This window comes from Ammodytes marinus (assembly GCF_949987685.1).
Source record: "Ammodytes marinus genome assembly, chromosome: 8".
Taxonomy (NCBI): Eukaryota; Metazoa; Chordata; class Actinopteri; order Uranoscopiformes; family Ammodytidae; genus Ammodytes; species Ammodytes marinus.
In genome coordinates, this window is record NC_137212.1 from 12,405,805 (window position 1) to 12,419,201 (window position 13,397).

Genomic DNA, 13,397 nt, shown 5'->3' on the forward strand with positions numbered 1-13,397 from the left:
TGTTAGCTAAAGTGCATTGAATATTTGTTAGTCAGATTTAATGCAACCCTTTACGTAGTATACTGTAGTGTAGTTTGTCGATTTCTATTACCGCGGTATTGGTATTATTTTTTCATTTTAGAGGTCTTAAAAAGGTCTTAAATGTCTTTAAATTTGAACTTTAAAAATGTGCAGATACCATGAATGCTATACATGAGAGACATTTCAGTAATATGTACTAACTGTGTTCTACTTTACAAGACTATTGGATCAAGAAGAAGATTTAGAAAATGGTACTGTACAAGTTAGACAACATGTGGTAGAGCTTGTTTGCTTGCTGCCACAGACGTCAAACCTTTGACCTTGTTTGCCAACTCTCAATAAACCGATGATCTTTCTTCCCCTCTGTCTGCAGGTACGCCATCCCACCTGAGCACGGGAAGAGGCTCGAGAGGTTGGCACAAGGTGAGGCCCTGATCGTACTTTCAATTAAAACCTTCATTTTTTTTGCCTATTCAACCCTTCAACACACTGCCTTTCTGCTCGTCAGTGAAGGAGCATCAGACTGTTAAACACACCATGATATCATACACAAGCTACACACTTAACACAAGCACAGAATAAACATGAGAGCGTTCTTACTCGTTCTTTCTTTCATTAGAGGAATGAAAGAAAAGTGGCATCTCTTAGCTACACCGCTGCCTCACTCCTTTTAAGCAAAGCGTGCACAACACTTTTAAGAACACTTCACTCACAATAAACAACATTTTACCATTTTCCTTTCTTGATTGACGCAGTATTCATGGTAGTGGGTAGTGTAGTATACACTGTGGGGCCTCCAATTTGAAACATATTCTGCATGCACTCTGTGGGTAAGGAACTTTGATAACGTATGTTCTCAGAACATAAAAAAGGGAGAATTATTATTTTTTTTTTTTGTCACCTGGCTGTGCTTAGATAGAGCAGCTTGAAGCACTTAGTGTGTGCAGTCACTTGTACTAAAAAGATGGAGAGGGCTGTAGATACGGAGTTTGGAGGTGGAGGCTTGGTGAACCGCAGGCAGCAGCATCAGCATCAGCTGTGTTCTGCAGAAAACTTCCAAAGCCCATGCAATAAAGTCCAATCGATTCTGCACCGTAGAGTGCTGCGGCGGTTTCTGCTTGTTACGCTGCATTTGCCACAATCCAAGGGCATTGCAGATGTTGACAAAATCAAATACATTTATAACCTTAAATTAATAATTTAATTAAAATTAATTCATACTTTACAACATGCTCTGCTGCATCTTAAAGCCAGAGTTACTTCTGACATGAGGTGTATGTCTCTAACTCTAATAATCGTGTGCAGCTCAGATAAATTGGGCCTGAAGTGACAGTATTTAACCAGCCAGATATCCACACACAACATTTATTTTCCCACCACCCCTTTTTTTTATACCAATTGGTTGTCCTCCTCCCTCCTCCTGTCCCCTGTTTTGATCAATGCGGATTTACTCACTCGGAGACAAGGGGATGATGATGGAGATTTTCCCAATCCAGACTACATTAAACACAGACACCGTTTGTCTTGCAGAGCTGAGAACAAATCAATAATCACCAGTGCATAGCCTCTGTCACTCGCTATCCCGCTTTTGTACTGGCACACGATTTACAGTATAAATGATGTTTAAACGTGCTCAGGGCATGATAAAAGATGCCCATGTAAATGGAATAAAAAATGTCATACCAAGGCAATCACTGGTGTATCAAGCACGTTATGGCAGTCTTACTGAGATTGCTGCACTTGAATGACATGCAGCCACTGTTCATGTTGTTAGTTAAACCTGTTTGATGTTAACTCCTGATGATCAACAGTGAGAGAGCCCCATTTCTATCCACCCTATAATCAGTGTCTGATTCACACTTCAATTACACACTTCGGTGAAATCAGTATTTAAAAGAACCACTGCCTTGAATGAAATGGATTCACAGCGGACATTAACAACGGTAAGAATGGTTTGCTATCTATTTAGTTGTTCCATTTCCAAGGCCCCCCGTGTTATCTGGACTCTCTGGCTCTCCTAAATGAAAATCGGCCCCAATTAGAGTTAAATACATTCAATTGTGCTTTTTTAACTGTGACAGCCTAGTCATTGCACCAGATACATTGTTTTTGTTGATTTTGTTTGACTAAAATTCACCTAAAAGTTTGAATTATATATATATATATAGGTTTTTCCCAGGTGCACTGAGGCTGCCATTACGTGCCCTGTGTAATTCTTTAAATGTTGTTTCAGAATTGCTTTTGTTTTCAATGTAAAAGAGAGTACCGTAGTTATGTCTCCTCTATCTGCCTTATCAAGTTGAGTGGTTCTTAATCTGGACCTTTAGTTATCGTCAGAAGTAGCTTGAGTCAGTGAAGCAAACGTTGCTATTTCTAATCACTCTTCATGTCGGCATTGAGCTCTCAGTCACAGTCAGATTGCAGCCTTCCTCTCTCCTCTTATCTAAGCAGCTGGCAGTGGGAGGAATGCAATGCCAACGCTATTTAACAAGCACCCGCTGACCTATCAAAGCTGTCAGCACAGGTAGCCAACTGTTTAAGAGGTCCTAAAAAGACAGTTATGGGCGTCCTAGGAACGCCTTAATGGGGCTGGGACAATGGGTCTTGTTACCTGAAAACTCCTCTTTAAACATTTGACAAAGTGACAGCCGTTGCTCTTATCGCTCCTCATCTCCGCATTATTTCAGGCATGGCTTCAGATGTATTTGGTGAGGGGAGACTGGGATGGGTTGAAAGCAGGAACTTTTCAAACTCTAAAGGACAGAATGAAGCCTTTAAGTTAATATTACCCTGCGGAGAGCTCGGGAGAGCCAGCTGCATTTTAATGGGGATTAATACCGAGGCTCTGTCGGCACATTATTCACCTTTTATCAGCTCCAACAAGCAGGCCGGCGATGAGAGAATAGAGGCCCTCTCTCCCTCTTCTGCTTTGTAGGGTGGAACAGAGGCTGAAACAATGCAGTGAAAATGAAGGATGAAATGGGTGCCGATTATACTGTCGGTCGTATTAAAGTTTTAACTGGTTTGAGGCTGGGATGGACCCCCCTTTGAGGCACTGTTGGGTACAGACAGTAAAGAGTGCGAGAGCGGGTGATGGAGGAGAAATCCTTGTGTTTGATTATGCAGAGCCCGCATGAGACTCTCTGTCTCCAAGAGCAAAAACAAGCCTTTGTTTTAGAGGGAGACTTGGGAATTTGAAAACCCAAAATGTCAACGGGTCAGGTTATGTTTTGATCTCAAAGCAATCTGTGTTTTTTAGAAAGTGAGTGGGTTTTTTGGTAGCAGAAAGGTAACACTGCAAAGTTTTAGCTATGCAATACATTGCGTTCGTTTGCTAATAGTATTGTAGTAGAAGTTCATCGGACACTTGCATAATATAAACTGAGTTTTATAAAGTATGATGACTGCAGATATAAATATACACAGTATATATGTATATATTTGTTTTTTGCAAGTGACCTTGAGGGCATAGACATAATCAATTAAAGCAGCTTAGACCTCCTATATTTCTAATATCTTACCTTGGAAACATTAGGAACCTACAAACGCACATATCTGAAAATAACTACATAAAGTAATATAAAGTGAAGTGAAGAACCCGATCACCGATGATACAGCAGTGAACTGATGAGTGAGATGACTCTGAACATACAGTACAGTGTTTGAGTGATCATGCCCAGTAATCTGATAAAGCAATATTTGCTGATGATCAAGTCATGCATTTCAGCAAATAGACGATTTCACAGTTATATTATGGTAAGATTTGGTAGACTAGACAATACGAGTTTCTCCTCCTTTTCGGAAACATCCATAAGTCCTGTGTTTGCTGTCACCCCGTACAGGCTTCTTCCCTGGCAGCTGCCAAGGCTGCGACGCTTTCCTACGCCACAAGATGACGCTGATATCTCCCTCCATTCTGAAGAAATATGGAATTCCGTTCGACAGGGTGAGTGCCATTCGGTCAATGTTGCATGACACAAAAGAACATTGTTTTGGTCACTGGGATAAAATAATGTTTATTTTATTTAATGTTTTTCTTTAAAGGTTAATTGAAGCATTTGTTTCTGCACGATCCCTGCTAAAATTTCTGGGTCTTCTTGTTTAAATCTCAGAAATGGATTGGCTTATTTTAAATGACCAACGACAACGCAAGGGAGGTCAGCGGCCCAGCTTTGACACAAACATCACAAATGCGTCAGGCTTTAGTTATGATACAGTAAGAATGAATGAAAGATTAATGAAAAGGAAAGATTGGCACAGAGAAGGCGCTCATAGTTCTCCACTGTTAGCAGACAGGTCTCCACCCACACACACACCCTCCCTCATCAGGACGTCATTATCACAGCAAAACACGTTACACACACCTTCCTACACTACCTCTCCCGATTCATGAGTAAAAATAAAACTGCCTTCTTGGGTTCACGCAAGACAGAAAAAGGGACGTTTGATATCTGAACCACTGCCTTTAGTTGAAGAAGTTTACCTCATGTTCTAAGCCTCAACGCCCCCCCCCCCCCCTCATACCTGTCACATTGTCTGGCTTAATGTGTCTCTTGATTTCTCCGGATCCAGGCTTCACACAGAAGTTCAGATCCACAGCCAGACATGGAGGGCTTAAGTTTTCAGGGCAACACCTTTTTGAAAAAAGAGCATGCTAGTTGTCCTCACATTTTTAATCACTCTCAGAATAACACTGAGCTTGTGTGAAGACACTGAATACTTGGAGCTGCAGTATGTTCGGCCTCTGCTGGTATGTCAGGAAAGTTGTTTCTAAGGAATTAAACTTGAGTAAAGGAATATATTTCAGAATGAGATCCCAAATAATTTTTTCGGTTGGACAACTGTGAGTCACAGCAGCAATTAAGAATTGTTCAAATTGAACACAACACATTTCAAATAAGACAAAAGCAAAGGCTGAAGCATGCTTATAGAGAACTGAAGTGAGTAAAAGTAGTGTCTGAAGTATAACATTTAGAGGATATGCAGATTATCAACTGGAAAGAAAGTATTACGTTTAATTAAAGTGTTTTTGTAAAAGGTACAGAAAAATCAGTGCAAGGATATCTTTTTAAAGGTCATCTTTTTTCTAATTAACACCCTTTTAAACAATAAAATAAAATCTTTGAAAATGAATGTTAAACGAGCATAGCTATAATTATTGAATGGGTGTTTGCTCTCAAACCAATTAAAAAAAAAAGGTGTAAAAGTGTCCTTGATGAAGGAACTAATTAGTTGTTTTATTTTGCCAGGATGAGATATATATACATACAGTCATGCCTGAAATTATACATACCCCTGTCAAATTTTGACTTAAACTTACTTTTATTCAACCAGCAAGTTATTTCCTTAATTGGAAATGACACAGGCTTCTCCCAGAAGATAATAAGACGATGTACAAGAGGCATCATTGTGAAAAACTTTTTCTTTTTCAGCTTTTATTTACATTTGAACAAAAAGTGCCACTCTCTCTCTCTGTGTGTGTGAACAGATAACTCAGAATGAAGGGGAGTTTATGATCACCTTTCCTTATGGCTACCACGCTGGCTTCAACCATGGCTTCAACTGCGCAGAGTCCACAAACTTTGCAACCCTTCGCTGGGTCGACTACGGGAAGATGGCTACACAGGTAAGATGAGACTGACTCTATTGGGTATGTTTTCAACCTACAACAACAAAGTTAACAACGTTCCATGTAGTACAATCTGGATATTTAACAGAAAGACACTCCGTTGTCTTAAAATGTCATACATTTTAGGAAAATAGTTTTGGCATCAGTAGCTTGTCACTGAAACGAGGTGTAACATTTTTGATGTGAAAGAAAAAACAGATGGAAACCTTAACTTGAAGCTCAACAAATGTCATCACCCCCATACAAATGCTCTGAGGGCAGTTTGCAAGTTCACACCTCCTGTTGAAGGGGTTTAATCCAACGTGTGATTCAGCAGCAACTTTGCAGCCTTGCTGCTCTGGCTGTTTGGTTCTCTGAGAGGATGAAGAAGTAGATCGTATCGAAATATAAAAGCAGCTTCTGGTTGTCTGCTGTACACCATCTGTTACCAACACGAACCGTACCCCTGCATCCTTCCATTGACGTAAACTGCCACTTTGCCTGTGGGCTACTGAGCATGAAATTGACAGGTCATGGGTTGGTTGTGGACGGGAGCTAAACGACAATCTCCTCGGGAAGAACCTCACCCCTTTGTCTATTTTCTATACTTTGCACTTCATTTCCCTGCTCACTTCCTCGCTCTCTTCCCTTTTGTGTGTGTGTGTGTGTGTGTGTGTGTGTGTGTGTGTGTGTGTGTGTGTGTGTGTGTGTGTGTGTGTGTGTGTGTGTGTGTGTGTGTGTGTGTGTGTGTGTGTGTGTGTGTGTGTGTGTGTGTGTGTGTGTGTGTGTGTGTGTGTGTGTGTGTGTGTGTGTGTGTGTGTGTGTGTGTGTGTGTGTGTGTGTACTTTCTTTCTACTTCGCTGCATGTCAGATTTATGAGGTGCCAGTTTGCAGAAGTACATCTCCCTTCTTTCTACCTCTTTCTCATTTTTCCTTCCTACTTTACCCGTGTGGCCACTTGTAATTTAAGAACCAGTAGTCCAGGCTCCAGCAGTTTCCCTCCTCGTAGCCCAGTGCTCAAGGGAACATCTCCACTACACTACTACTCTCTCGGTCTGATAAAGAAGAGCGCTCCACTCTGCACTGCTAATGCAAGTCGACAAATCGACAGAGCAGCACCGCACACTGTCAGAGGAATGTGACAGAAAACAGCTCGACCAATGAGACGTTCTCTTTCTCCAGGCCCATTGCCTTTTTCTCTTTGTCTTTTATACAAGTGTTTTTATTCTCTTGGGGGTGATGTGGTAGCATGGTGGTCACAGAGATTGTCCCGATACCAGTGCGGCTTAAATTCAGTCCCATCAGCAATCATACTTTCAAGGGTTGAAACTATGGTTGTTTTCAAGCAAGACCCTGAACCCATACCGGTTCATGAATCATTTTAATTTACAAAACATACAGTACAGGTCAAATGCCCCGTCACTGGCACTGGGTGTCATTAACGGCTTATGACCTGTGAGATTAATTTTCTCCCTCCCTTTTCTCTTATTGAAATTCTTTACGTAAAAGTATAAAAGTTTATCCCAAATGCCTGCAAGTCTCAAACAGAACGTAGAGCACCTGTTTTTAAGTAACGTTTTTAAATGCGGTAGAATAAGTACAATTTGTAATACAACCCATCCTTTTCAGCTCGATCATGTAACTTAAGAAGAAAGAACATCTTCTTCTTATTACAAAGGAAAAGCTACATTTCTTAGCAGTTCAACATAGCCTTGTTAATTTAAATACACACAGGGGTAGTCTCACTTTATCTTGTATGACCACTACCAGCAGCTTATGCTCAATGATGTTATTTAGTTTCAGAGAACTTAAAGAGGACCTATGATGCTTTTTGACTTTTATGACCTATAAACGTTGTTATGATGATTCATAGTCATGCTTAACCATACTAAATTATCAAATAATGACTTACATGCATTTCGACGTATTCCCTGCTGACCGTCTGGGGTGTCTGTGCAGAGCACTAAACACTATTCTAGCCAGTCGAGAAGTCACGTCTTCAGAGCGGTCTACCCTTTCATAATTCGTGACGTCGCATAAAAATTTGTGACGTGACCACGCGGATGTTTCCATGTATGGTAATGCTGTCACTTCCCTGTTCGCGTCTGCCTCGCGCCTTTATAGGTCCATGCTCGCGCTTCCCGCCACTGAAAGTGTTCCGGAAGGAAGGTAACCAATCACAACGGAGTGGGGTTTGCAAGAGGGGGGGGGGAGGGTAGCGGAGATGGCCGATGCACAGGCGGAGGGAGCGGAGATTGCCGAAGCACACACACTCAAGTGTTGACAGGATGTGCTGGATCGCCAAAATAAGAGAAAGAGCTTCCCGAAAATCTACATAGTTTTTTGTGATGTGATTCGTGTCAGGTTGCTCTATAGCAGTGTAAAACAAGAAATTAAGACCAGAAAAGTAGTATAATAGGTCCTCTTTAAGATGGATATCATTGTAACGGCCTCTTTTGAACTCCCTACTTTTGCTTATGCTACTCCATGTTTTAGCATTAATTTTGTGTGCAGTACAGTGAGAAAAATGTGTCATGATTTCATTTCCACTCCCCATTGAATTGAAAGGCTTGCCTACGCCATCTTCTTTTGTCAACAAGAAAGTATTTTCATTCGCTCTTGGTCTTCATCTTAACACCCCCCATCTTTCTCTCTCTGTATTTGGCTCAAGCGTTCATCTGTGAAGTAGTTTGACTGTCTCCCCTCCCCTCCCTCTCCCGCCCACCCCCTGCCTAGCTCTATTCAGTCAGCACCAAACAGGACAGTGACCGATGGGCCTCAGGATCGAATTTGTCACTGTTTAGGGGCTGCCAGCTCACAACCAGAGGAGGTGTGTGTGTGTGTGTTCCCTAAATACAACCTCCCCCACTGCTGACCCATCTGTCTTACTATTAAGTGAATACACACCTGCGGTCAAGGCAGGTCTGCTGTCCTTGCAAACTGTTTGTGCAAGTAGGCTACTTATGCGCCTTAAATTAAATGTTCTGGCCTTAAATTATTTTCTAGTAATTCAAGAGTTCAACATGTCACTCAGACTTTTGTGAGATTAATCATTTTTACACATAACTTGGATTTACTAAGTAGGAAACAAGTACCGGGCATCATTACGATATCCTTCCATATAAGGTCACAGTAAATGCATGAGACACAAGTTCCTTAAGTGTGATATAAAAATAACATACCTCAGAAATCAAGAAATAGTGCATGCATTTTTTGTGTAGGAAACTGCCCAGCAATAAGCCTTCTAAAGCACTAGAGATGCCAAAAATAATTTTGTAGATTATTTCTGAAAATATTTAAGTCTGCGGCGCCACTGTGTTGCTGAATGTTTACAGTTTCAGGGCTTTGACTCTGTATTGTTCTGAATGAAAGCATCCCTCCATTGGTTTGGTGCTCAGACACACTTTATTGCCGTTCCCCCAAGCTGCCATTTTTCTGTCTGTGAGAGGAGCCGGCATCATCCTCCCTGTTCCCAGACTAAACAACATCACTTTTTCATCTCAAAAGGGAAAAATGCAGAGGACTCTTTTGTATGTATTTGCAGACCTGTCTTGTTTTGGGCGAGTCCAGACAAACTGTGTTTATGTGTAACCTCTATCTCCAATAACCAATTAACAAAATGCATTCTTTAAAGTTGTGTGGTAAGCTAAGCGCTTTATTAAACAGATGAAATAGTATGATTGTTTAGTCGAAAGTTCTGTTTAGAGGCCAAGATGGTGACGCCCAAAGAAAAAATCCCGTACGTTCAATATTTTGTCAGAAAACTAGATGGAGACTGTTTACCTAGAGGCTGCTGCTAAAGCGGCAGAGGCCCCAGCTGTCCAGGGTGAGGATCATATGAGCAGCGAGAACATGCATGTGTGTTTTATGCCCGTTAACACACAAAACAGGAAGATAACATTATCACATTAGAAACCTGTGATTTCACACTGTAGTTGTGTGTGTGTGATGTGAAACCTTTGCCACTTGAACCTGCTTGCATCTAACAAGGCAGCACAATAACATGACGAGCCAGTAGATATGACTGTCTTGAAAGTTCCTATAACACAAGGAGCCATTCCAACACTTTTGGTTTCTAGCCAACTAGTTTGTTTATAGTTCTAGTTGCAGCAACACACTACTGTATATACTGTCTGTTATGCATACAGTCAGGTCTACAGTTGTGAAAGCAATAGACCACCTCCTACTTAATAACATGCAAACCTTGTTTACTGTTTCATTTAAATTGTCCTCTTTATATTCAGCATACTAAGCAGCTGTTGTTTAATGGGGTTGCATATAGTGAGATAAAGAAGGGTAAGAAACAAGTGGTAGAAAAATGAGAGCAATTTAGTCATTATTTAAACTTGGTTAGCATTTTTCTATCTACTGCATGCTGCATCTCGGGGAAAAACCTGCAATGCATTTTTGGAACAGAGGAACAATTAAGGCTTCAGATACGTTCTGGTCTCGTTTCACAGTAGGCTCTAACTGCACGAGCAACTGGATGATATACAGCCCTGCTGTGCAGTATATTCTGCATCTGCATCTTTACAATTCTTTTAATTATGCCCCCCCCCCCCCCACCGCCCTTATTTCTGCCCTCATAAGCTATAGTGTGATCAAAGCAAGCATAAAGAATTTGGGATAATCAAAATGTCCTAGCTAAAGTGGGGCGGGTCAGACTTCAACCCTGTTTTGTTATTGGTACTTGGCACATCCACTGATCCAAAGGGAATCCCCAGGCTCGAGGTATTCTATGGCTCCCACAATTTAGCTTCATTAGGAGCCCAAGTACACTTTAGGGCTCATTGAATGTCTGCCTCAGGGTGAGGTTTTATTTTCTCAGATCTTGTGCATCTCCAAATCTCTTTCCCTCCTCTAATTAAGTTTTTATATGATAAAGTGTAACTCCCCCTGGCCCTTGAGGATGGCAACAATCTCCATAAGCACTCAATAGTTTCATGAAGACAGGAGGAGCCTTTACATCGTTTAACAAGTAAAAGTAGAACATTTTGCCAGGTACAATCAGTGCAGGGGCAATATCTTTTCGAGTTTCCTGGCATGTCGTTTTGTTTTCTTAAGTTTTCACGATTGGTAGCAATCAGCTGTACCAATGCTCACTTGCCCCTGTCTGACTTCCGACTCTCTGTCCCAACAGCCCCCCCCCCTATATTTAAAATGTTTCCGTCTGTCAAGTGGTGTCTAGATGAGATGTAGGCTGGATATTGTTTTGCTGGGTACGGTGAGATGCTGTGTTTCCAGTAATTGAACATCAGGCTCACAGCACAGCTCAGGAAATAATGGGGCCAGAATGTAATACAGCAAGCGAGGCACAAAAAGAGAATTATATTTATATCTCTCTCTCCCTCTCTCTCCCCCTTCCTCCCTCCCTCCTGCCCTTCTTTGTTTGTTTCATCTCCTTCCTTGTTTCCTTCATTCCCAAACTTTTTTTTTCTGCCGTACTTGTCGTTTCTCCCTCACTTCTATTCAGCACTGTTGTTTTATTTAACAGCTCTGCCACTCCACCGCTCTTCCAGTCAGTAGAATAATTCATTGACCTGTAATCTCCTTATGGAAGTTTGGTGAGTCATCTTGAGGCTGTGAGTGTTTGTACAATGCATTTATTATCACTGGTAAATGTGCACTTGTACAGATAGTTCAAAGTCTCATTATTCGCCACCGAGTAGGTTTGCTTGATTGAAATTAACATTGACTTAGTTATTAAATGGTAGCTAGCGAACCCGACAACAAAGTTCCAAACGGCCTCTTTACAGTGTGATTTCTGCATACTCTCCCCCGCTGTTCTTCACCATCCTCTTCCGTGCTGTCTGGTGGATTTCTTGCTGTGTGGCCACCTCTTTTGATCACTCACTGCAGAGTTTTCAGTCACAAATCTGCCGAGTGTAGCTAAATGTGTCATCTGCAGCAACTGCTCTCTGCGGAGATGCACAGCAGCAATCCTACCACTGAGGAGGATCAGGCTCGTTTGTTTACTGCAGAGTTTGCTTCACGCCCATCCTGCTGCTGCTCTTCTTCTCTGCTCATAATACTCGTCATCTCTTCCTTCTCTCTGCCTTGTGTGTCTCCAGTGCTCCTGTCGGAAGGACATGGTGAAGATCTCCATGGACGTCTTTGTGCGCTGCCTGCAGCCGGATCGCTACGAGCTGTGGAAGCAGGGCAAAGACGCCACGGTGCTGGACCACCACAAGTCAACTGAGCTCAGCAGCCCCCAACTAGAGTGCTGGAAGCAGCATCGTGTAACCCACCGGGCAAACCTCCTGCAAAGGTGAGAGGTCAAACTACAGTACATGTCGTCTTCCAATTCTGAGGTTTCGATAAACTAGCTACGGGTGTTTTTGCTCATGGAAATGTACATTTGGGTATTGGCTCATTGGTAATACATTCGAAAGGTGTTAAGTTTCTCTTAATGTTAAAACTAGATGCGTAACATTTTCATATGAGTGTCGGTTACATTACATGGCCGGGACACACCGGCCCGATAATCGCCGTCGGAGAGTCTGGAGGGGGCGGGGACACGAATCTGTTTGGTGTGTGCAGTGACGTCGGTCGTCATAGATGTCGTCGGGCTTCTTTTGAGCCGATTGAACATGTTCAATCGGCAGCGGGCAGTCTTTCAGTTGGAGCAATTTGATTGGTGGAGGACTAGCGAATCAGTGAAGCCCGGAAGTGAGGCGGGTAGCACAAACAGCTAACAACAGCTAGCCATTGTTTTAATGTGTTTGTTTGTTTCGTTCAGCGAGTACTCACATGCATCGTTGACTGCTCGTCACCATGCTCGACACTCTCTGCTAAAAATGGTGCTCTTTATGTTCCATAAATATAAATACGTATTTCTATCTATGTTTATGGTCTAGAGAGCTTTCCCGTCATTTCCGGCTTTCGTATTTTTTTGGGCCACAATGCAGATTAGCGCCGCCTGCTTTTATGGAGACATTACGTCCCGTGCAAGCGCAGAGCGTACGGAAAGTCAGCAGTCGGCTCGGTGTGTTCTTGGCACTCGCGACGGGCAGACTGGAACTGCCTGAAACGGCAGACTCCATTTTTGGGTAGTCAGACCGGTGTGTCCTGGCCTTAAGCCCTTGCCAAATGAGTTGATTTAAGTGTTTACAAACTGGTTCCTCCCCCTGACACTGGCTCAGAAAAATCCCAAGTAGTGTCCACACAATGTTTCAGTTGTTGATTCTACTTCTAAGAACAAAGTAGACAACAAACCTGGATTTATAGTAGAAGGAATACGATCCATGCATGATGATCACTGAAGGCTTACTTCATGTACAGGCGCTGACAGTGTTTTTTGTAATTACTCCGAATTACTGATGGGTGGTGACAGAAGTTAGACACTGCGAGGGAAATGTATTTTCCTATTGATTGTATAACATTTATTGCTAAAACAGCCATGCTGTTTGCTCTAAACTTTGTTCCAGTAAATGGAAGAGACCCAAGGTTTTGGCTTCACACAGATATGCAACATGCTCATTTTCACAAGGTTAAAGGTCCATGAGAAACACTAAAAGACCTTGGAGGAAAACTCCCTAAGAAGACTCCCTACACATTTTTGTCTTGGACAATCTATGAATTATAACACCTGCATCCTGTGAGCCATCCTCTGATGGAACACACACAGTTACACACACATACTTTGGAGCACAAACACACAAACCTCTTTCTATAAAGCTTCTGATATTCTGCTCATACTTTATTCAATCTTGCACCACTTGTGATGCATGTATTGACTCCTTGCTTGGCTGGCAAGTAAAAATCTACT

The 13,397-nt window shown here is 42.1% G+C and overlaps 1 protein-coding gene across 1 annotated transcript in view; it reads left to right on the plus strand.

Moving 5' to 3' along the window:
* The window catches only part of kdm4b (lysine (K)-specific demethylase 4B), a 61,004-nt gene that overhangs the window by 31,744 nt on the left and 15,863 nt on the right, over positions 1–13,397 (plus strand). The window contains exons 6-9 of the mRNA XM_080033322.1: positions 395–444; positions 3,864–3,967; positions 5,510–5,647; positions 11,701–11,897. Coding sequence (XP_079889448.1) covers positions 395–444; positions 3,864–3,967; positions 5,510–5,647; positions 11,701–11,897 — 489 coding nt within the window. The remainder of the gene's footprint in view (positions 1–394; positions 445–3,863; positions 3,968–5,509; positions 5,648–11,700; positions 11,898–13,397) is intronic.